The sequence below is a fragment of the Tenrec ecaudatus genome, chromosome 1 (assembly GCF_050624435.1).
Source record: "Tenrec ecaudatus isolate mTenEca1 chromosome 1, mTenEca1.hap1, whole genome shotgun sequence".
Taxonomy (NCBI): Eukaryota; Metazoa; Chordata; class Mammalia; order Afrosoricida; family Tenrecidae; genus Tenrec; species Tenrec ecaudatus.
Window position 1 is genome coordinate 88,211,169 of NC_134530.1, and position 26,036 is coordinate 88,237,204.

Consider the following 26,036-nt stretch of genomic DNA (forward strand, 5'->3'; position numbering starts at 1 on the left):
CTTCTTTGATATGTATCACTTTGTGGTGGTGACACCTGCTTCTAATTTTAAGAGTTCTTTCTTCCAGTGAGGGGTTTTTGTTGCCCTTCAGAAACTAAATCTTATCCTCAAAAAACTTAACTACTAATTTCTCCTCTCTTAAAGTATCTGATATTTTTTGAGTTTTTTTAATCAGCACTGAAGCCCTAACATGCCTTTCAAAGATATATGTATTTTTGGTAACGCATAATCATCACTGGGGTCACATAAATTTTATGTACTAAGCATATGTTTTAAGAGTTTTAAAGAGATGTCACTTATTATCAATGCCATTATCTTCCACTTTGCCAACTTGACAGTCGTCTTAAGTTGACTAAAGCCAGAGAAATAGATAAACATTCCTTGTGGGGAGCAGTCCAGTGAGTAACTTACATTCAATGCCCATATTTGGTTGTCTTTCACATTCAAGGACAGGGTTTGTGGTCATTGTCATTTGAGGGTCATAAGGAAAGGGGATCCCCTTTGGTCTGTTCAGAGAAATTCAGAAACCATCACTTGGGTTGGGTTGGGTTGGCTGGCCCACTTGCAGTAGCCAGTGTGGTCTACGTTTTTATCTTGTCTGGAGACATTTCCATCAAAGGTCCTGGGTATGTGCAGTGCATGCATAAAAGCAGCTGCAGAGGAGGTTCTGTAGCTAGCAACCCATTCTGAGGGGCCTGTGGAGAATTGTCTGTATAAAATTGGACCCTTCTCTTGGGCTCCAGAAAGAAGTGTGAATGTGAAGGAGAAGTGCTAAATCATGACTCCAGAGAAAATGTCAGCCATGAGCAGTTTTTAGTTTAAGTGAAAATCAAACTTTAGGATTTGGACAGATACGACAAGGGGGTGGGGGGTGGGGGCAGGAATGAATCATGAACTCCTCTGTAAACGCATTATGAAAAAAAAAAAGCATTATATTGATCAGGTTTCTCCAAACTTGAATGAGACTCTCAACCATGATTGTGACTGGGTCAAACTGGCTCATTTAGTTAATTGATATGAAGGCCTCTGTCGAGCATTTACCCTCCATGTCAGATAAGTTATTTTTAATAAATATTTCCAAGATATGAAGGCAGTTAAGAAAACAGCATGGTTTCTAATAATTGAACTCATAAGTAAGCGAATCTATCATTTTGCTGTCAGGAAGAGTGACACTGAGCAGAAGCACCCTGCTAATCCCTCTCAGATAAGTATTTAATGTAATTAGATGGCCACCATCTCATCTGTTGACTATAGCATTAATCAGAGGTCCAGCCTTACACAAAATGCTTGCATGCTATGCCCTTGTTGAGGGTGGAGGGGAGAAGGAAACTATTTTGTCAGATAGCTTGGCTCAGAACATGGTTCAGTGGTTGTCTGATTCACAGAAGCACATTTTTTGGTTGTTTTATTCTTTAGTATTTGTTGGTGGGTTTTTTATTATGGCTTTTCTCAGTGTTAAATAACAATTTGGGCTTTTTTTGTATCCCCAAAATTGTTTTAGAAGTTAGTCGTGCATTTTGTTTTGCAAAATATCAGTAAAATGCATATTCTTGAACCCACCACACTTAAAAAATTAATATATTTAAGGCGAAGGCATCGTGCTTCTTTATGGAGAGAGGTTTCCTTATAAGGAATGAGCTGAAAGCTTTCTGCATTAAATAAGAGCTCAAGAGAGAACATCTTTCTGTGAAAAATTCCTTTACAAAGATGAAATGTGTTGCCCCCTTCCAGCATCCACAGGCATTGCCTTTAAAAAAAAAAATCCATTTTTCTATTGCTTTGTAGCTTCTAACTTGAACTGTGAACTACTGAATAGTTGTAAAGTGCTCTCAGCTCAGTTCATTGCACAGTTCTCTCTGCCCAGTTTCTCCGTGGCTCAAAGGCCTTTGAAGGCGAAGAATAGGGTTATTGAAGGATGGCCGGCAGACTTCACCAAGTAACAGGTGGAGGTCAAAGTAGTTTATTCTGGGGGATGAACAGAGTGCAGAAATGAAAAACCAAATGCTTCACCATAATAAGGTTTAGCAAGAAAGTGCTGACCACACTAAGCGTAGATTCTAGCTGACAGAACCCTTGCTAGTGGTCATTACTGGATTTCACAGTTCGGGCGATTTGAAGAGGCCTAAAATTATATTTCTTCTTTTCCCCATGAAATGTTTCAGTCGGCTTCACATGTTTTCTTTAAACAAAGTACTGGCTGTTCTGTTGGTGTGCTTGGCGTGTTGAGACTAACAGGCCCGTGTCGCTCACTCCAAGGAGGCTTGCCTCCAGCAGGGACTGTCCCGGCGATGCAGCGCTGCCACATGGGGCTTGACCAGGAGGTCACTGAGCCAGTGCGTGTGTTCACTCACATTTATCTGACAGCAAGGGGGGGGGGGTGTGTGTGTAAAAATAACCAGACAGGGAATTTACAAACTAGGGCCCTGGTTCCCACCCTGGACCATGAAAGATTGGGCTTCTAACCCAATTTTAGATTTCTTGTGTGTTTTTGTTTTGCTTTTGTAATTTTTTTAAAGGACTAAGCATGAGCTGATTATATATATATATATACACACACACAAGTGAAAGTAAGGTTTGCTACTGTGGAACAGAAAGAAAGAATACTTGTCCCGTAGAGCAGGCTTTATGAGCGCTTCTGTGAGTGACACATTTTATAGTCACTGTCCTCAGCGTGGCCGCTAGTCACATGTGACTATCGAGCATTTGAAATGTGAGCGCGCTGCTGACCACACTACATCATTAAAGTTTACTTCATTTTGATTAATTTAAAATAAGTAGCCACCATTGGTCCATCTTAGAGTCCACATAAGCCAAACCTATGTGTGGCTAGTCTTTTTTTTTAAATCCTCCCTTCCCCCCTACACCTCAAAGGGCTATCTAGGTAGAATGAATAAAACATTGAGCTGTATTATCCTGCGTTTCTTTCTTTATTTATTTTCATGCAAAGAAAACCATTTGGCTCTCTCAGTAGTCCTTCTTTCTCCACTGCCTTTCTGTGGGTGTGCGGGATTGCCATGTGGAGCACAAACCAGTTCTCTTTCTGACGCATAGAGGATGGGGCATAGGTGGAAGGGGTGGGGGGAAACAGATGGGAGGAGGACGGAATTCCCAGTTTCTTCTAAGTATATGGACAAAATATACAATTCGTGTATTTTTTCTGAAGGTCGGTCCTATACTTGGGTGTTCGTATATGCCCTGAACAGTAGAGGAAATCCCCTCCAGACTCAAGAGGCTTTTTCCTTTTTTGTTGGAAATCATTTTATTGGGGGCTCGTGCAACTCTTAGCACAATCCATCCATCCGTCCATCCATTGTGTCATTTGTTGCCATCACCATTCTCAAAACATTTTCTTTCTACTTAAGCCCTTGGTGTATCAGCTCCTCTGGTTCCGCCCCCGCCCTCCCTGCCCCCCCCTCCCCCTCATTTGGCACCGAAACCAGATTTTTTGCTTGGCATTTTCCTTGCGTGTATCTTTTCGTCTCTCTGGTTGTAAATTTTGGCTCACAAATGGACATTTGGACTACATTAGCGAGCTCATCATTCCTCTCCCTCCTGCATAATCCACATCATTCTCGCTCCTTATCCTCATTCAAAACACATATATCGAAGAAACCACTTGTGCCACCAAGCATTTTAAATTTCCTGAACTGCTTTATGAGGTGGTCATCCTTTGGGGGGACTTTTTAGCTTCTTTTACATGGTTGCATGTCGGAATAAGAGGGATAAACCTCAGAAACTATATTAACTTTCATTTATTCTCGCCACCATAAAAATGATTTTAAAACCGTTTTAGTCACTCAGAAGCAGAGCAGGGGGAGAGTAAAAGTCAAAATCATCTGACTGTTTACCATTTTTATTGTTACCTGGGCTAGTTATACTAGATTACACTAGACTGGATCCTAATGGATTTTTATCAGGGGGACACAAAGCTACGATGAGGGTCAGGCTTGAGCTCCCTCGTGGTATCCCATGGATCTGTTTATGCCCACAGAATGGAATGGTCTCTTCCCTGTTGACTGAAGCTAACCATTTAGCATCACAGTGTCCGAAGGGGTGTTGCTAGGGAGTGCTGCAGAGCTCTGCATCTGAAAGAGATGAGTCTGAGCATCAATCTGCCTGTGGTGGATGACTTGCAAAAATATGGTCCCCATTCCCGCTTGAGGAATGTCACGGAAATTTATGCTGACACCATTCATCTGACAGACGTGACTGGGGTGTCTGCGCCCCACGTTCAGATGTGAAAGTGTAGGTGAATCCGATTCTGAGAACAGTCAAAATAGCACTTAGCGTGTCATCCAGCCCTAACACATTTGCAGGAAGGAAGTTGCGGCAGCACCGTTAAAAACCTCAATTGTAATCTATGTCAAAATTGGTTTTATCAATAAGGTGGCGTTTAATCAGAATTTCTTCCCGCCCACCTTCTACCACCCTAGAAATAGACACCTTGGTAATGATACATTGGAAGGCGTCAGGACTCTGGCCTGCTGGGTTCAAAATCTGACTCCCTACATATTAGTTGTGCAACCTTTCACCTGCGTAAGGACTCTTCTACTTCAATTATTTTCTCTCTCATCCGTTATTTTTTGCCTCTCTGCTAGATCATTTTGCCCAGCGTGCAAGCATGCTTTCTGCCCCTCATTTTCAGAAAGCTCCTCCTTGTTGCCCCTGCTCCATCCCCTTATAGCTTAGTTGCTATGGAGTCAATCATCACTCATGATGACCCCATGTGTGTCGGAGCAGAACTGGGCTCCATCGTGTTTTCATTGACCTATCGCCAAGTGCCTCTTGGGTCGACTCGAACCTTCAGCCTGTCAGCTAGCAACTGAGTCCATTAACTGCTGCACACTCAGGTAGCCGCCCTCATCGCTACCACCTGATTTCTTTGCTCTCCTCTGCAGACTGACACCATGGAGGAGTTTATGACAGTCATTTTCTTTACTTCACTTCCCATTGGCCATTAAACTGTTCTAAACCTGTCTTCTGTGAGCCCTACTCTCCTGGAGCTCCTGTTTCAAGATCGCTAGAAACATCAGTGCGGCCAAGTTGAGTGGACCCTTCGTCCTGAATATATGTGACCTCTCAGTAGCATTCAACTCAGTGGTCAAAACCTACAGTACCATTGAACTTGCTTTGTGTAAAATGCCTCAATGTCATTGCATTGCTACTTGGCACTGACTTTACTAGTCTAGAGGCCTTCTTTGAGCTCAGCACCTACTAAATAATTCTAAATAATTATGGATGCTCCAGTGGGGCCTCTGATCAAGTAATGTATATTACCATATTATAATGTAGTTTCAGGTTCCGGAGATATCAGGGAATCTCAAAGGGGCCAAGAGGCATTTGGAAGAAATGATTTGGTGACTAGGAGAGAGGCCTGTCCCGGTATTATATGTCTATCAAACCAAACTCCCTGCCCTCAAAGTGAGGCGCACTCGAAGCAGGACGCTCTGTCTTTCTCCGAGGAGGAGCTAGTGGCTTTGAACGGTGGCGCTTGTAGTTAGCAGCCTAACGCATAGCCACACGCCAGCAGAGCTCCCGTCGAATGTATGTGGGCTGTTTTACAGAATATGTGTATGGACTGTTTGTGCAGCTGAGCAGCGTGAGTCGTTCTCGTGCCTTCATCCATGCACTGTGTGCTGCTGGATGGTCTGGGTTAGAACAACTGGTCAAGCATTCGGCTGCTTAACACAATCTTAGACGATCTTTACCAAGGTTCTGAGAAATGATTTGTCTACAAGGCATGATGAGTCTGAGGATGCGTCAGGGTTGTGTGTGTCTTCCTCCACTCCGTGCCCATTATTCTTTTGAGGCTTATTTTCCTTAGGCAATTAAATTAGAAACTTCACCTTTAAATAAACCTTATTGACTTAAATAGGACAGAGTTTTTTATAGTATGTATATACTAAGGAGAGTATAAGAGGAAGTGGGACATTTTATGCAATATGCAAAACTTTGAACCAGAGAGACCGGGGTCTGAAATGCCACTTACCAGTTGCATTGACATTACCTGATACTTCGATTTTATAACACCGTGAGGGTTTGAGATGTTTCTAAGTTGGGGGCATGTAGTAGGTACTCCGTCTGTTTCCCGAAAGCAATCGCTACGTTGGCTTTGGGGGCTGTTTCGGGCTGCCTCCTGACTCCTGAGCCAGCATGGATAGCCTGTAAGTTTGCTGTTGGCGTTATTCTGGTCACCATAGTCTTGGAGATAGGTTGTTCTCCATCAGATGACGGCCTCAGACAGGAGAATGCTCGGGGTCGAACATGAACAACTAAAATGTACACCAGGGTCTGGTCCTCCCTAACCTGCTTAGCTGTTGGATGTTAAAAATAAAGTGTAGAGGTGGCTTGTTTTCAATTTCTCCCAAACACATTATGACTATTCATGAACACTATTGAAACTAAAGTTTCTCTTCTTGGCTTTGACCCCTTGAAGAAAGGAAGAAACTTGGATTATTCACACAAACTTCTACGACAGGCCTTTAAGATAGGGCCCGGCGCCGGCTTCTCGGAGCAGCACCTAGCAGGCGTGATTTCCAGGACGATGAATGTAAGATATGTCTCCTAACAAAGCAGGCCGCATCCTGACTTTGTCGCTTAAACACTGAGTGGGTTGTTCAGTTGTCACTGGAATAATTACAGTTTATTCTGGTACTTCCCTTTCCCCCCTTTGCATTAATACGATAGCTCCTTTGACTCTGAAAAAATCCCCTTGGAGTTTTCTCAAGCACAGAATATGGCATTGTGCTTTCCTTTAATCTCTATAGGAGTCCCTTGTCACTATAGAGAAGTTGGTCAAAATGATAAATTTCCAAATTGGGGGAAGAAAAAAAGATTTAAGTGGATTATGAACCTTTTTTGTTTCCTCTTGTTGCTTTTGGAGACAGAAAAAGAGGAAGAACAACAACAACAACAACTCTGTCCTGGGGTCAATTCCAACTTAGAGTGACTGTAGGACAGAGTAGAACTGGCCTGTGGGTTTGTGAGACTGCAACTCTTTTTTAACAGGAATATAATGCCTTATCTTTCTCTCACAGAGTGGACTGGCTGGTGGTTTAGAACTGCTGACATGACCTTGTGGTTAATAGCCCAACGTGTAACCACTTTGCTACTCGGTCTCCTCTTTGAAACATCAAGTTATAGTAAAAAGCCACCTAAACCAAATCTTGATTTGTCATAGGAGATCCTGAAAATTATTTCTTTAAGCCTTTTTCCTTTTAGTTAATGGTATTTCTTGAAAAACTGATGGAGACATAGACATTTGTTTATTTTTATTTTTGTTGTTGTTTTAATCATTTTATTAGGGGCTCATACAACTCTTATCACAATCCATACATATACATACATCAATTGTGTAAAGCACATCTGCACATTCATTGCCCTCATCATTCTCAAAACATTTGCTTTCCACTTAAGCCCTTTGCATCAGGTCCTCATTTTTCCCCTCCCTCCCTGCTCCCACCTCCCTCATGAACCCTTGATAATTTATAAATTATTATTTTGTCATATCTTGCCCTGTCCAACGTCTCCCTTCACTCACTTTTCTGTTGTCCGTCCCCCAGGGAGGAGGTCACATGTAGATCCTTGAAATAGGTTCCCTCTTTCCAACCCACTCTCCCTCTACCCTTCCAGTATCGGCACTCACATCCCTGGTCCTGAAGGGATCATCTGCCCTGGATTCCCTGTGTTTTCAGTTTCTATCAATACCGGTGTACATCCTCTGGTCTAGCCAGACTTGCAAGGTAGAATTCGGATCATGATAGTGGGGTGGGGGATAGGGGGAGGAAGCATTTAGGAACTAGAGGAAAGTTGTATCTTTCATCAGTGCCACATCGCACCTTGACTGGCTCGTCTCCTCCCCTAGACCCCTCTGCAAGGGGATCTCCAGTGGCCGACAAACGGGGTTTGGGTCTCCACTCTGCACTCCCCCCTTTATTCACTATGGTAAGATATTTTTGGTCTATTGATGCCTTATGCCTGACCCCTTCGACACCTCGTGATCCCACAGGCTGGTGTGCTTCTTCCAGGTGGGCTTTGTTGCTTCTGAGCTAGATGGCCACTTGTTTACCTTTAAGCCTTTAAGACCCCCAGGCGCCATTATACCTTTTGATAGCCGGGCACCGTCAACTTTCTTCGCCACATTTGTTTATGCGCCCATTTGTCCTCAGTGATCGTATCATGGAGGTGTGCACCCAATGATAGGATTTTTAATTCTTTGATGCCCGATAACTGATCCCTTTGGCACCCTGTGATCACACAGGCTGGTGTGTTCTTCCATGTGGGCTTTGTTGCCTCTGAGCTTGATGGCCGCTTGTTTATCTTCAAGCCTTTTAAGACCCCGGACGCTATAGCTTTCGATAGCCAGGCACCATAAGCTTTCTTCGCCACATCTGCTTATTCACCCGCTTTGTCTTCAGTGATCGTGTTGGGAAGGTGAGCATTATAGCAGTTTAATAGAACAAAATATTTTTGCGTTGAGGGAGTACTTGAGTGGAGGCCCAAAGGGACATAGACATTTAATAAAGTGTGTATGATCCTTGTAAATAACCACTTAATAATCCCTTTCTTAATAAGATAGCTCGCCATTTTCTGTGGGCTACAGGAACACTTCATAACCAAGAGAAGGCTAGGTAAAACAGCTAAAACTTCTGGAATTTTAGAGTGTAATCAGTGCAGGAGGCATATTTTGTTTACCCCTTTCTAGTCTTATATGAGGGAGCTTCAAAGAGTTTGTGGGAAAAAAGCAATTAAAACATTGTGGAATTTTTCAGCAAACTTTTTGAAGCCCCCTCTTATTTGAAGAAAAATATATATATATATAATTGTAACAAATGACTGCAAACTTATTAACTGAAAATAATACACGTTTATCATCTCCCTGTGTGCATGAGTTGGGAGTATGAGCATGCCTTAACTGGTCTTCCACTCAGGTCTCATACGGATGTAGTCAAAAGTCACCAGACTACACTCTCTACTGGAGTGGAGCTCAGGGCCTCTGCCAAGCTCATATGATTATTGACAGTATTCAATGCCTTGTGACCTTAGGACTAAGGTAACTAGGGGTCATTCTCAGTTCTTAGAGACCCTATAATGCCTGTGGTCCTCTTACAACAGAGCATCTTACTTCTTCAAAACCGGTCCGAAACCCTTTCTGACTTCTTTTATCGATTGTTTTGTTTAAACTTTTTGTTGTGATTTGAGTGAAAGCTTGCAGAGCAATTGAGTTTCTGTCCAACAGGTCACGTTAACTTGGTTTCCTGGCATTAGTTGCAGTGCCCAGAGGGTAACAGCGCTCTCCCTTCTTCCTCTCTGCGTTTCCTGTTCCCATGCTTCCTTTCCCATTCCTTCCTGACTCCTGAAGCTTACCCCTGAGCAAATGCTGCTGCTTTGCATCTCATTAGCTAGATTCTAAGGAGTGCTTACCTCCCTTATGTTCCTGTTCACCTTGTAGGCCTGTCTATTGTTTGGCTGAAAGTTGAGCCGAGGGGGTAAGTTTAATTCCAGTCTTGAAGGGTGACTAATGGACCCTCACCTAATTAGATCCAGGCCCAATCAGGATAGTATTTGATTTTGCTTAATTCAGAGTTATTTGATTAAGCATTATCTTAGGGTTCTATTGAGAAAAATAACTAGTTCTAAACATACAAACACACACACACACACACACACACACACACATATATATATGTATGAGAGAGTGAGAGAGAATCTTTAATTTACTATGATTTACTTCAAGGGAATAGCTCTAGTGATTTTGAGGACTGGCAAATCCAAACTGTATAGGTCAAACGATAGGCTGGAGACTTCAGATATGTTTCCCAAGAGTCATAGATTAGCTGGCAGAGTACAAATCAAGAGAGAGATTTCTAACAAAATATCTATTTAGTATGGAGTTAGAACACCCTCTTGGGAAACACTCTATTCCCGAACAGATTAATTAAATAAGATTGCATTATGGTAAGTAATTAGATTAGATTATAGAATAGCAACCAGACTAGTGTTTGACCAAACCATTGTGAACCCTAGCCTAGCAAAGTTGACCCCTTAAAGTTAACCATCGTAGGTACGTTAATTACACATGCAAAAATTGAGTTGCCTCTGCGTGCATTCAAGTGAGGGCATTACACAAAGTATGCTCCTTACAGTGAAGAAGGTGAGGCTTCCTCTCGTTTACTTTTGGACATGTTGGACACCATGGTTGGTAAAGTAGAGGGCCAATGAAAACCAGGAAGAACCTCAGTGAGATGGACAGACACAGTGGCTGCAACAGTGAGCTCAACGTTGCAATCATTGTTCCGAGTGTTGCATGCGGCAGTGATTTGTTCTGTTACATATAACTTCATTCTGAGTCTGAACCAACTTGGCACTTAGTGACAGCATGTGCCAGAGGCCAGGCATCCTTAAGGACATTTTAGCTGACTACCTCAACTATTAATGAGGAAACTAAACGAATCTTGATGACAACCATGTTTGGTTGGTACTTTCAAGATTTCCCTTTAGAGGGAGAGTGCAGGAGGGAGGGGAACAAAAGAGGTGCTGATACCAAGTATGAAGAAAATGTTTTGAAAATGATGATGGCGACAAATGTACAGATGTGCTTGTCACATGTGTGTATGGATGGATTGTGATAAGAGCTGTAAGATCCCCCAATAAGATGATTTCTTAAAAATAAATACGTATGGTCATAAAATGAAGGGAAAAAAAGATTTCCCTTCGGGCTTTACATCTAAGTGCCTCCAAGAACCATTCTTGAAGGACTTGAATTTCAGTTACGTTTGCCTTTGTCCACTGAGCACAGCTAGGAAGAGCTCGGGTAACTCAGAAGTGGCAAAGTGGAGGGAAATTCAGGAATTCTGGATGTCTAGAAAACCAGTGAACAGTCAGAATGTTTCATTAAATCTACCTCTTACACTGATTACCACCATCTTTTTTTTAATGGCAATCAGAAAGACAAAATGTCCCATTGAAACAAATTATTGTGCTGTATTTCTGGTAGTATAACATTTATTTTGTAAAGTTCTGTGTTTTTCCATTTCAAACTTTAGTATTTACTCATTGCTCCAGGATAAAGGTTGCATTTTATCTGTGAAAGGTTACTTTTTCTGTCATCTTTTCTGACATACGATGCTTCTGAATAAAAATTGTAGAAGTTCAAGTTTTGTGTCAATAGGAAAAATCCAATCACTCATTAATCTGTATAATTGTGTTAACTATTGTGCATGGATAATTATAAAAAACAAATTAAGGAGTTTATTTTAAAGTAATTTACAGAAACTAAATTTGATTTTAAAAATAAAAGCCAAGATTAATGTTCTCTCATCTTAATATAAAGCAGTTTACCAGCATTTTGAAATTTTATCTGGCCAATTAAGATTGTGAAATAAATTAACCAAAACATACATTATGAATCTAGAGAAAATATTGAAGTATATAACAAGGATGTGTTCGATACTAGTCTTTAAATATTGAAAAAAAAACAGAGGAATTTTGAGATTCATGATAGCCTTAGGGTTCATACTCCTTGGCTGTGATAAATTTAGAAGAGTATATGTAGTTTGGCTTGTTCTTCTTGTTTCCCGGCAGCATTTCTTTCTTTGTTACCCCATTGAAAGAGGATTTGAATTTTACTGTTTTGAACCCAGACTTACCAATTTTAATGTTTTTATACCTGTACTTGATTCTAAATTTTACTTGGTAATTCCCTTTAATAAGGATAAATGGTAGGTTTAAAACTGTCAATATTTCTGCAGTGTTTAGGAGTTTTACAAAGACATGATGACTTTTCCATCAGCGCAAACAATTACTCTTTTTAACAAGGTTAATTCAAATGCTGGGTTTCATTGGCTAGTACAGTGATTCCATTGTCTGGAGTAGGGGAGGGGGAGCGCCATCTTAAGAGTTCCGATGTTTTCCATTTCTATATTATTTCTGGTTCATGACATGCAATTTAGGCATTTGACTGAATTTAAATCAGTGGCTTGGTCAGCAGTCTAAAAATTGGTTTGCACATAACATTTTTTAATTAATTAAAAATGTGTTTTATTTTTGGTTGCTTTTGATTTCTTTAGTTGTATTATTTGAAATCTCTTCTCTGTTGTAATAAAAGAATGATATCCTAAGTTAGGTGTGATTATCTTAGTCAAACTTGATACAGGCATGCTTCCTCCATGGCAAATGTCACCGACAATGAAGGTTGCTTCAAAACCTCAACCCATCCTAACTGGTAGAACCTCGAGATGGTATGATTCTGATTACTGACTTATAAAACAAACAAATGTAGACAAATCACTTGACTTTAGTGAATTTTTCTTTTCATTTAAATCACATAAATATTGACCCAGAATGGGTCAGATCCAGAGTGGACAAATTATTATGAAATCCCATACACCTCTTATTCTACTTATGTTTGATTATACAAATTGTGCTTATCAATTTGCAATCTGTTCCTTTCTTGGAGTCAAAACCTCAAGGTTTGCCGGGTCCAAGAGCTGACTGAGTAGTCAGAGTAAAGTTGAGATCTGTACACGTAGTTTAAATGTCTTCAGGGACCCTTGTTGCATTCTAGCCCTTATGTTAGATAGCCTGCAAAAAGGAGAGAGGGGCAAACCAGCCGTGGTTTCTTATTGTGTCAGAGACCCTATGGTCACCCCCAGGGTCATAGTATAGAATTTGTTGAGAAGAAAATCTGTGATCACAAATAATAAGGGCATGTGATTTGTCAACCCAGCTAGCTAGATCTGAGCAGATCTATACCTATACAACCTTTGGCACAGCCATCCACTGCTCAATAGCAGTAGCGCGTGTATATACATGTGTGTATACACACACACACACACACACTTGCTTTTCCAATTCACCTCTGGCTATGGGCAGAATACTACACAGGGACAACATATGGACACGTTACAGAATGCAGCATATGGACACGTTAAATGAGATTTGGGTCTTTTGACATCAATGCTGACCGATTTCGTGCTGCAAAATTAAGCAAATTAACCCAAACCCACATTATACAACTATAGAAAATACTAAAGGAGCACAAATATACCCTATGATATGTAGAATGGAGTAATTTCCTTTATTATTGTATCCAAATTTTCATTTTTTTAATTGCCACCCTGCCAAATTGATAGATATCTCAGAGTTACACGTGTCAGTATGGTTACTGAAAACATAACCAGTCCAGTAATTATGACTGACTAGTATTGGAAATGTAGAGAAAAATGTTTTGCAGCTGAGCTAAGGTAGTAACTGATAGGAGGACGTTTGTGTATCTTTTGTAGCTGCTTTTTTTTGGGGGGGTGGGGTCTTAGAGGTCATGGGCATAGAGCACAACTTTTCAGAAACACTGAAAACATTGAATTCTAAATAATGGTCTGGTTCTTCTCATCTCTCCTTTTTTCTTCTCTCATTAAACGTGCTCTTTTAGACCCATTTTTTTCTTTCATTTAAACTGTGCTTACCAATCAATTCTTCTCATCAGGAATGCCATCTCCAACCACACTGAAGAAGTCAGAGAAGTCTGGTTTCAGCAGCCCCTCCCCTTCGCAGACCTCCTCCCTGGGAACGGCCTTCACACAGCATCACCGACCTGTCATTACAGGACCCAGAGGTGAGCTACTGCATAGGGCCCTCCTCTCTGCTTAAGTATGAAATGGTCTTAGGACCAGCACAATGAAAGATGCTGAAGAACCCCCACCCCAGATACTCCCGAAGGCAGTGAGTGTTCCAAGTTCTCATCTGTTGGGCAGTCTTGGACTATTCAGGAACCCAGGAAATGTGGTAATATCTCTAAAGGTGCTACCTTTAACTGTTGCTGCACTCCACTGCTCACCAAAAGGTTGGAGGTTTGAGTCTAGGAATAACTGCCTTGGAAGAGAGAAAACTCACTCACTGAGAACCCTTATGGAGCACAGGCCTACTCGGACACACATGGGATGACTTGACCATAAGCAACTAGTAATAGATTTGCCAACAAAGTCCTTGATTTTCTCTTACTAGAAAGGGGGCTGAGCCTGTTTCTATGCCAGTGGGATTTTATTTTGGGGGTGGGGGGTGGGGAGATGTGGCAGGTATTTGGATTGGACCCATATCAGATCTGCTCCACAATTTATGCTGTGTTTGTGTGTGAGTGTATTTCCATATGGTTAGTTACCTGGTTTCAAGTAATCCCGTGTTTCAGCCTCTCCTCCCTGCTGCCTCTCTTCCCCTGAAAGCGGATTCCACTCTGTGGCTCTGTGTGTTGAGGTCATCTGCATCAGCGTGTTGATGAGCGGTCTTCATTCGCCCCTTTGAAGTAGTAGATCGTTTGTCTGGTTCTCATTGCAATGTTTTCATTATTTTTGTCTCATATGCTTTTAAGTTTATTATTAAAATGTGTCCGCAAGAAATGTGATTTGTATTTTACATTAAAGACAAGCTTTAACCCTCAAGAGAATGTCAGCAAATCACTTAACTTGATCTTATTACAAGATGAGAATATTTATTAGTTTGTTTATGAAACCTCCCACAGGAGGAGTATGAGTAATTGTAACCACATTTGCTTTCTTCCATCAGATTTTCCTTTAGGTGAGTCTGTGGTCTACCAGCTGGTACCATAAAGCATCCTAGAGAACTATAGTCTCTTGTCTACTTTGACTTACATCTGGGGAAACTGATATTTCTTACATCAATCTCAATGTTAGCCCCACAAATCTGAATCCTTTTAATGAATACTCTGTGAGCTTTTGGGGAAAGTCTGGCAGTTGTGAGAGCTGCCCAGTATATAGGTGGAAGAATCGCATTTAAAAAAAGAAAGGATTTGACTCATGTGCAAAACAGTGACTGCACCTGCAATTAAGGAAATTTACTTGCTTCATATTTGCTAAAACTCTGGCAAGATTTCACTTTATGTACCTCGTACAATCAGAGAAGCCACTTGAAAATGTGCATCTGATTGCATTGTACAATCCCAGAATAATGCTATTTAAATTGGGAGAACATCATAATATGATACTCATGGTCAGCATGTATTAAGTATCTAAACACTGATGGAGAATCAGAGATATGCAACCCTTTTACTCAGAAATTTTAAAGGCCCAAGGAGGTAGAGCATGGGGGACTTCTCTTTGTATGGTTATGTTAACATATTCCACTTGCTAAACAGATTGTAAAGGAAAGAAAAATTCTGCAGGAACACAGCATGTGGGGATCAGTGTAGGTTCATTCATTAAGTAAACAAAGGTTTACTGTCAGCCTGTATGAGAACCCTTGGATGCTGCTAATGGTTAATGGACTTGACTGCTAACTATGTTCAAGTCCACATATAGGTCCTGACTGCTAACTATGTTCAAGTCCACATATAGGTCCTGACTGCTAGCTATGTTCAAGTCCACATATAGGTCCCTTGAAAGAAAGGCCCGAGGAATCTATTTCCAAAAATCAGTCATTGAAAAGCCTATGAAGTATAGTTCTACTCTGACTTCTGTGGGGCCACCATGAGGTGGAACTGACTTAGTGGCAACTACTTATGTATTCTTTATATAAACCGTGGATCTTCAGTCTCATGTCCCATAGAGCCTGCAGTCTGGTGCAGGAGAGAAAGCTCTCTAGTCCTATCAGAAGACAATGTCAAATGTGCTATTACTGATAACCTTGTATCACATCAAAGACTGCAAAATGCAGATAATGTTAAAGACAGACGTAAAAGATGCATAGAAGAATGCAGAGCATTCCAAGTAAAAGAGAGATGCTCGTGTGGCAAGAGAGCAAGCGCTGGGAAGAGCAATATGGTGGTAGGAAAGACGAGGTGTGCTGCCCTTTTGCCTTTCACTTACCTTCCAGGTTCTCAATCGTGTCACTAGTAAAATGTAGATAATGTCGATGCATGGGTCTTTCCTCAGGGTCCAGTATTCTTGTACAGATACAAAAATGAAACAACAGAGTGGAAGGCTCCTTGAACAACATAAGCAGTGTGCATATATGATCGTTTACTGGTAACTGCTAAGACTACTGACACTGAGTCTTTCCTTAGACCAGCAGTTCTAGCCATCACTATCCCAGTTCTAGCACCAGATCTCGGGCTCCTTGACAGGGAGCTTCTTCATGCCGGAACACTCAGGATGTTTGCTAACATAAATCACACAGGCAGAACCAGGATGGATTGCCTGAACCCATAGCACAGAGAAGTTTGACTTCTTGTTCATATAAGTTTTTATAAATAAAACTGTTTATGAGGAAAAGAGAAAATTCTACCTAGTTTAAATTATGGAATACCAAAGATTCTTTGTTTTCACCAGAATTCAAGATGGCTCCCAGCATCCTCGGTTCTCCTTTCTGGAAAGTCTACTCAGGTACCCATTCTTACTGCACCCCACCCTTCTTAGTGGTCTGGGGAAGGGAATTTGCATTGCTGAGATGAAGCTCGGCAGGAGCATCTTCATGGGAAGAATCATAGAGACAGGCTTATATAAGACTTGTGTTTGTTTGTTTTTTTCCTGCCTAAGAGGTGTGTATTCACCCTCTCATTGTTCAAGAATATTTCCTCCATTATGATTATTATTATTCTTTGAGCCATTTGAAAAGCTGATACTTGAATAATTTCCCATCTAGAACAAAGACGTGGTGTGGAGGAAGGTCTGAGGAGGGAGTGTCTGATGGAGAGCATCAGGGGTTAATAAATGAGCTGTGACCACAGTGGAGAACTCTCCTTCAGGTGCTTTTGTTACACATATAGAGTTGCCACCACCTGAAAGAGTAAATCACTAGAGAAGTCAGACTGACAGTCAAACTTGAAAGGCACCTTAGAGGAGGGAAAAGTGGGCCCTGTCGCTAGATTCCCTGGGTGAGAGGTGAAGATGGAGAGAGCAGTTTACTGCATGGAGGACCACATGGTAGATTTAGTTCTCCTCAGAACCTTTGCTACCTTCCCTAAAGTTCCTCATGGGAGTGCCTTGACTTAGCCACCACCCGTTAGGAAGCATCAGTGTGGGAACTACCTCCGTGCTGCGCTGGACCAAAGGTGACACAGCAGAGCCTGGTCACCTCACTGAGGAATAACGCCTCCTTTTTTCCACCATGGACAAAAGTTGTATTTGTAAATTTGGTGGCCATTTGAACAAAAGAAAATGTGTTGAATGTTTCCTCTTGAAAAGACAGTGTTAAATACACAGTCACTCATCCGTTGCTTTGCTGCATTATGGTGGCCTCCGTGATGAGGGATGCTGTGCCATCCGTATTTCAAATGTCAGCAGGGTCCCGGGGTGGACAGGTGTCAGTGAAGCCTCCAGTGTTCCACTTCTGGAACATGAGCCCGTGAAAACCATATCAACAGCAGGAGTACATTGCCTGATGCCGTGCCGAACGATGCGCCCCCCTCCCCACTTCCCACCCCCTCCCCCGTGGAAAGGCAAGGGCCCAGCTTCCAGGGTCTTCATTTCCTGATATGGCGGGACTCAAGGTGAGAAGAGACCGTGTCAGCCTCCATCCATTAATAACTGCAGCATGGAATGTAGGCAGTATGACACTAGGAAAAATAGGAATTGTTAAAAATAAAATAGAAAGCTTGAAGATCGATATCCTAGACATTAGTGAACGGAAATCAACTGGTATTAGCATTGTGAATTAGACAAACATATAATCTATGCTGGGAATGATGCACTGAAGAGGAACCACAGCATAGTCATTTCAAGATCGATCCTGAAGGTACAATGCTACCAGTGACAGGCCAATATCCAACTCCTACCAGATAGCCCTTAAAACAAACTACTGATAACTTTGGTAAAAGGTAAATCCCAGAACACTCATGTATACTCATGCAGAACCTGTGCATACACAAGGAGAGAATCTTTCAAACACAACACGGGTATACTGAAACCAAAGCACCTCACTGCCCTCAAACTGATTCCGACCCATTGAACTACAGGGTATCAAATCAGGAAAAGTGAGTTTCGGAATTTTTATCTTTTTCCCATCCTATCCAGCCTGTATGTTGAGCAAATGGTCTGAAAACTGGACCCACCGGAGAAGAATGCAGCTTTAGGTTTGGAGGAAGGCTCAGGAACAACCTGTGATGTGCAGATGACGCCTACGGGATTGCTGAAAGCAAAGAGGACTTGACGCGCTTACTGAGGAAGACGAAGGCTGAGCCTTCAAAATGGACTACAATTCAGTGTAAAGGAAACCAAAGTCCTTGCCATTAGACCAATGGACAAATATCAGGATAAATGAAGAAAAGATTGAACTTGTCAAGGTTTTCGTTCTACTTGGATCTACAATCAACATTCATGGAAGCAGAAATCAAGAAACAAGATCACTTATTGCGTGGGTCAAATCTGCACAGGACCCACTTAAAAAGTTAAAAAGCAAAGGTATCATTTTGGGGACTACAGTTTGCCTGCCCCAAACCATGGTATTTTCAGTCACCTCATGTGCACGTGACAGTGCTGTCCCATGGACTACCAGAAGAACAAACCAATTTTGGGGGGAAGGAATATCGACAGAATACACCTTCGAAGCGAGGAGAGAGAGACCCTGTGTCTTGTACTTGAGACATGTGGTCTTGAGGGTGTAGTACCCGAAGAAAGACAGCGCTTTTGGTATAGTAGTGGATCAGCGAAAAGGAGGAAGACATTGAATGCGATGGACTGGGCATAAGGACAAGTGGAGGGTGGCGCAGCACTGGGCAGGGTCTCCTTCCGCTGTGCCTAACTAACCAGTGTCTCAGCGAGGGAAGGTTCCCTAACTTGCACCGTGTGGTGGCTGCACTATCCCTCCCACAGTGGGGCGGTATGTACAAATACAGATGGAACAAGCACAGATTACTCCGAATACACATGAATACCCAAAATATACACGCCCCTGCCTCCTCCACACTAAGTTTTTTCAATGCTTCAGAAGAGTCGATGATAGATGTATGTTTTATACAGTATTTTTTCTTTCTAAAGAGTGTCTAAGATGCAATGTACAACCTTGGCCTTTCACCCAAAGACATATTCTGCAAGATTATCTAAGCAAAGTTTTTATATTAATAGCTGAGGCTTTTCTCAGTTATGCCACCCTCTGACCACTCACCTGTGGACCTCATTAAGGTAGGGAAGTGTTGTTTCTTCAAACTAATCTTCCCTCTGAGATTGGCTTTGTCTGAGGCTCTGAACATCACTTACCCCTGTGGCCTCAGTGTGACCATCGGTGGCCTGGGGTCATGCTCTGCCACTTGTTTCTCAAGGGGACATGACTAGGTAAAGGGCTTAAACCACTTTGGATTTTTTTGGGGGGTGGGGAGGAAGGAAATTAAATTTCAGTAATGGTGTTGCCACATACTTTAGACTTAATTATTGAGCTCTGACAGACTTTGCTATGCCAATACTTAAAATGTTAACGATAATGAAGAATTTAATCATGGTCATTTATATTATTCATGGAATTGAGGAAAAGGAGGGGTAAATCCCTTGGGTTTCCCTTTCATTCTTTGGAGAGTTGTGAGTTTGCCTGATAAACTTTGGAATTTAACACCTTTGGAAATTTGGAGTCGTCAGAAGTAATATTTTAGAGTTTCTTGTGATTATGAGACTTCTTGAAATTTGTGTCTCTGCTTTAGCTATCTTCAAAAACAACAAAATAAAGGATGATATTTCCATTATTTAGATGTTTTTCAATAAGTAAAGTAGCACTCTTCAGTTCGGGTTTTTAAGTTGGAAGAAGACAGACGTTAAAAGTAATTGGCAGATAAGCATTTATTGAGCCTCACCTATGATCATAGGATTTCCTGGCCTAATTTTCTGCCTCCTAGGCCTGGTAGTGCTGTTGGGTAAGTAGCACTGGATTGCTTACCACAAGGTTGGTAGTTTAAACCCACCAGCTGCTCGTTAGGAGATTAGTTTTAAGAAATTAGTTATGCAGTTGTCTGCTCTGGTGAAGATGTGCAATATCAGAAACCCTCTAGAACAGCGGTTCTCAACCTGTGGGTCGCAACCCCTCTGGGGCTCAAACAACCCTTTTACATAGGGTCGCCTGATTCATAACAGTAGCAAACCTACAGTTATGAAGTAGCAGTGAAAATAAATTGATGGTTGAGGGTCACCACAACATGAGGAACTGTATTAAAGGGTCACGGCATTAGGAAGGTTGAGAACCACTGCTCTGTAGGATCACTAGGATTCTGAATTGGCTGATGGTAGTGGGTTGGGTTGGATTTTAGTCTTGATCCAGTAATGATATGGCTCAAGTAACAGAAAATATATATAAACAGGAAAAGGAGGATTTGCACTGTAAAAAACGTATATGGTCCAGCACCCATGTAACTCTACAATGCTGTCAAGGACCCAGATTCCGTCTCTTAGCCCTGCTTAGTGGGTCCTGTTGGTCTTCATGCTGTGGCCTCTGGCCTTCCTGTAGCCAGTCCATTCCGGTCTGACATCTGCATACCATGCAAGAAGGGAAGGGCAATGGCAGAAGTACCTGCCAGCTCATTTTACTACTTTTTATGGAATCTTAACCAGGATGGTCAGAACTTTGTCACATGCTCACTTCTAGTTACAAGGGAGCTGGAGTGGGGGGTGTGGTGGTGGGGGACGAATCTAGATTTCTAGCTAAACATATTGTCACTTTACAAAAGCAGAATTTTCTAAATAGGTAAAAGATAGTGGGAGTGGGAGGCGGGGGAGATGTGGGCAGGCTACAGTTTAGCAACCAGCATTGTTCTCCACATGACCTCTTTAGTCTTACAGCTGAGAAATTGACCCAGAGCCAAGACCAGAAACTAGTCTCAGAGTTGTCTACCCTGTAGACCATGTCAGTGGTTTCTACCTCCCACCCCCAAACTGAGGGAGATACGTTGCATTAATTTAAACAGTTAGCTTGTTTCCACATTTTTTAATTAGTCAAAGTACAGCAATGCCCTTTGCATATTTCAATAAGCATGGCACAAGTAGTGCTATCACATGGGGGGGGGTTGTTGTTGTTGTTGTTGTTAATAACAGCTGTAAACTAATCACTTGACCCTTCTCATTAGTCCAGGAATCCTTGCTGCTGTTAAGTGTAGGGTTCGTGTCAGGTTCAAATCTCTTCAAAACATTTTTTTAAAGACCAGTTTGGCTTTTTTTCAATGTTACCATTAGCTAGCAGACTTCCATTATGCCCCGGAGACCCAGCGATTGCTCCACCCCCACACAAAGGCTCACACGCGCACTTATCAAGCTCGTGTCCCACGCAGGCGGCCCCCAGTTCCTGAATAGAGTGGGCATAGGCACATGGGCTCTGTCCTCAAGAGAGCTTCCCTCGGGGTAGAGCAGTCACACGGCTAAGACTGGCAGACCATCGCCACCAGGGACAAGGGGCGGGCACCTTACCAAACAACAGTCACTCTGGGCACTTTGCAAACCTGGAGAAGCATGACAGCCTCTGCTCTCAAGTCCACGGTGACCACATCATGCTGTGTGGGACTGGGTACTGAGGAATTGAGACCGAAAAGTGTGAGCAGGAGGCTAACACCTGACTTCTCTACGAATCCAAAAGGGAGTTTAGGAGCAAAATTGCCCTGATTCTGAAACTATGCATAAGATATATTTAGACAACAGTCACGTAAGTCAGATTTATTACTGAGTTTTCCATGAATCATGCCAGTTTCTGTGTGGAGAGTAGTGGAAGTGGAAGTGTATATGCTCTATAAACCTCTCTAAGTCCATGAGCCTCAAGCTCAAAGAAGGGACGCTGCTCCTAGTGAGGAAACACCCGAGGGTCTGAAGTCAACAACATCCTCCAGGTTAGCCAAGGAAAATATACTGCAGAGAATAATGAGATTTAAGATCACCTTCCAGGAAGTTGAGGTCACCAGGAAAGGTTGGAGTAGATTCATAATATACTTGGACAATAAGAAAGGAATAGGGCAAGGGAGATAAAATATGAAAACAGTACGTATCAGTAGATGGCAGGACCCATTAGGGCAGGGACTACATCTTGGCTGAATCCCTCAGCCTAGTGCCTGGCAGATAGAAACCATTCAAAACAAATTTTTGGAATAAATGAATGGATGCATGGCTTTGATCAAAGACAGAAAGTTAGAGAGTAATAGGGTCTTCTGTCCATCCCCTAGGTGTAATGCAGATACTCAAGTGCACAAGGCATAGCTATCCAGTGGCCCTTAGCCAGGTGTCAAATACATATGTGTGAGCACTCAATATTACCGGCATGTCTGATTTTAATCCAGAGCTGCTACCTTAATAGGCATTAAGGGGGATGCTACGCTCAGAATGACTTGGTTCCCCTTTTATAGGATACTGGCTGTGGGATTTTACAAGTTGTCTGCATGAAGTAAGGACCCCGGAGCAGAAATGTTCACTTGTGCTGAACCACAGCCATAAAGATGGCACCCTCTCCTGGCACAGGCCCCCAGTGGTAGGCTTGCTCAGCGACCTTGCTTCGCGTGCCCACAAATTGGAAGCTCTTCACCTCATTGCAGAGCATGCTGGTGCCTCTGTCAGGGCAATGGAATCTCATTTGTCTCTCAGAGTTTAGTGCAATTGAATCATCTCAGGAAAATGAGAAGCAATTAAGTACCTGTTGCTAACAAGGCGCTGAAAAAATCTGCCAACATATGCAAGGTGTTTATTTATTATTGGAGTATGCCATCTGAGAAAGCATTGTATTGTCTTTCTACAGTAAGAATTGCCTGAGTTGGTTTTCAAATGCAAACATCAGAGACCTAACAAGTAGCACCATCTGAAAACAAGCGCCAGCCTTGTACAGAGAATCTGGGGGACTTGTGAACACAGGTCAAGGTTAACTCCAGCACCAGTGCCAAGCCTAATGGGAAACACCACCGAAGGATTTGAAGTAAATGGATAGTAAGAGAGGAAAAGCCGCTTTTTAGCAAAGGCCCTTTAAGTTACCGGTCCAGGAAATTATTAAATTCATTAGCCAGATACTTACAACCAGCTATTACTGCCCAGCCGAAGGAAAACACAGTGCCAGCAAATGTTTTAAAACTACAACTAAACAAAAGTCAGGAAGCGTGTAATTAAAACTGTACCTTTATTGTATTGTAAAGAGTTTCACTGTGACATGGAAAATATTTAAAGGAGAAGGCGGTTTAGCTAATTTGTCTGCAAGTGAACTGCTCAGAGGAGAAGTATCCTAAATTAACTGTAAGGCCACCCACCGAGCCAACCTCATAAAGGGCCGTGGCTGCTCAGCTTGGTTTTGTGTAACTGTTCAATAATTACTAGATAAATGCATAACTAAAAGCTCTATTACACTAATAATTTGTACTGAGATAGATGTGTGTGACCCCCTGCTGGGTTAATTTGTCATCCCTGCAGCAAACTTCTAAAGAGAGCTCTTCTGCAGAAGCACTGCTTTAATACTAATCCGTCCTTCCAGGGAGGACAGGTTAGAGCAGGAAGACCACTTGCCTCCCTAATCTCTTAAAGAGGCAAAATGCCCCAGGGTGAGGCACACCAAAGACAAGAATGGGATCTCTCTCACTCTCTCACTCTCTCTCACATACTTACACACACACGTACACACATACCCCTCTTAGTCTCACATGTGTATGCACAGTGAAGGCAGTTCTGAGTAAGCTTCCTTAGAAATTCCTTCATTGATAAGATTTCCATGTATGACTTGTATAATGAAATAAGTCTCTACAGTTCTTTTTGTCCAGTCTAGCTTAATCTAATGTTAATGCTTTGTTTGGATCCATTATTTAGTCCTTTTTTTCCCTAGTGGAGTTATTTTTTTTTCAAGATTGAACTTGTATCTTCTCTTTATGTGAAAGCGCTCTCTCTCTCTCTCTCTCTCTCTCTCTCTCTCTCTCTCTCTCTCTCTCTCTCACACACACACACACACACACACACACACACACACTTGCTGCTTTCAATATAAAAACACACATTTAAGCTTCCGTGCAGGGTTTTCAACCTCCTCTATTGACAGAACCATAAATCATTGCTAAACTTAAGTGAATTACTGCAGCATGGAACTGTAGCTTTCACAATGTGTATGTAGTATCAGCTTATCATCTGGCAAGGAAAGGCAGTGAACACAGACTTGGAATGGGGATGTACGGTTCCTTGATGTGGTGCGTTATCACTGAGAGTGACCCAGTCCATAGCTGTATCCTTTGTCATATTTAAAACACTGTATTTAATCATCTACATGGAGCGAATGTTTGTTTTCTTTAATGTGTAATTCCATCGTAGATTTACCATTGTCACTTGCCATCTCTTTCTATTAAATAGAGGTTGCTTTTTATTGTCCCCCAAAGAATTCCATTTTATTGGGCACAGCCCTCTTGCAAACACCATCTGAATTGCCAGGCCTTCTTGCAATAATAAGGGGCTTCTGAACAAAGGATCTGAGAGAAAGGAAGCCATCTGACTTTGGAGAAATTATTCAGATGAAGTATTAGAGGACAGTGAGCAGGATCTGTTCTTTGGAGTCATCCAGAATAGAATGCAAATCCTGACCAGCCACTCGGGCTCTGTGACAGCTTCCACAGGCCACCTATGCTTTCCCAGCCTCAGCCTGCCCTCCCGTCAGAAAATACCTGAAAGAGTTAATGAGAAGATAAAGTAAAATGACACACATCAAAGGCTTCCTACACATAACTCTCCAGTAAGTGCCAGCCATCTCTCAGGTCCCTCCTGAGCTCTGTCATTATGTTCTCTCTTTGTATGTGGTTCTCCTGAAAAGACCCTCACCTCCTTGGCTCCTCCCTCTCCATCTTGAGCTCTCTCTTAGTTCCTGCTGTGTGAGCAGGATGCATGTGTGCCTGAAAGAGGTGGTGTGCTCCTGGGGAACTGAGTGTGCATTGTCACCCAAACCCTTCCTCTTGTGAGGATTCACAAAACAGAGGATTCCCCCGCCCTTAAATAAATAACTCTTATTTCATGACAGATTACCCCTTTGTCGTGGACACGGCGGAGGTTCGTTGAGGCATGCTTTCATTTGGGCATGGCTCTTTCTAAAGGGATAACTAGATTGGCAAATGGTTTGAAAATGGAAAGACTGGACCTATTTGATATTACTAATTCACAAGCCCTACAAATTTTCTTCGCTTTCACTTTTACATTTGCCTTCCTGAAATAGCGGAATTTTTCTAGAAGGTGGAAATCTAAATTTGTCTAAACTATTAGAATAGCTTTATATTAAACTTAATCCAGCAAGCTGGTATTGGGCACGTATGATCGATCTACCATGTATGAGGCTCCGGTGAGTAAGCTAGATGTGGCTCCTGCCCTTACAATCCAGCAGAAAAGGCAGCCATAAAACAGTTAATGATTGCTCTGATAAGTTTCATGTAAAAGGGGATCAAAGGGATTGAGGGATAATAGATAAAGAGGAATTTAAAATATTTATGAGGATTTAAGTTTGTATTATTTTGTATGGATTCCTCTCTGGGGTGCACAAATGGTTAATGAACTCAACTGCTTTTGTGAAAATTGAAGAGTGTGGTCCACCCAGAGGCGCCTCGAAGGAAAGCCCAGTGACCTACCAAACAGCTCGCCATTGGCAGCCCTGCGTGGCGCAGCTTACTCTGGCACACAGGCGGTTTCAAAGTATGGGAAGTGACTCTGTGGCAACTTGGGTTTCTTCCATTGGCACACAGTATGAATTTAGAAAGCCTTGGTGTCCCTCCCTAGTCTCTCTAGAAGTCGTCCTAGACTCCCAAATTCCCAACTATCACAGGGGAATTGCTGAATTAATGCAGCCTCAATAATGAATAGGAGATATGTTAATAAGGGCTCTTGCATTTAAAAGAAACCTAATCAAACTGTTGAACCCCTCCCCCCCAATAAATAAATCAAGGTTCATGTAAGTAAAACAGCTGGAGGTCTCTGATTTCAGATAGTGTTAGATACAGGATATTAGATAATATCTTCAAAACTATGTACCTCTGTCTCTCAGCTCTACACGAGAGTCCCTCCCCTGGTGGCACAGCTGGTGCAAGCAGTTCCAGGCCTAATTCCGATCAGTTTGGCAATGCTCAAAGAAAACAGGTGGCTTTTCAACAACAGCTCTAGCAAAGGTCCCTACTCCTAGATGCAAACGGCTCTGTT

General features: G+C 42.2%; 1 protein-coding gene across 4 annotated transcripts in view; it reads left to right on the plus strand.

Annotated features, from left to right (window-relative positions):
* NFIA (nuclear factor I A) overlaps window positions 1-26,036 on the plus strand; it is a 422,222-nt gene that overhangs the window by 320,631 nt on the left and 75,555 nt on the right. For 3 of the 4 annotated variants that reach the window (XM_075556953.1, XM_075556946.1, XM_075556938.1), the window contains exon 7: window positions 13,484-13,612. In XM_075556953.1, the coding sequence (XP_075413068.1) occupies window positions 13,484-13,612 (129 nt within the window). Of the gene's footprint in view, window positions 1-13,483; window positions 13,613-16,277; window positions 16,332-26,036 lie in introns of all 4 variants that reach the window. The other variant, XM_075556962.1, reaches the window with a different exon arrangement.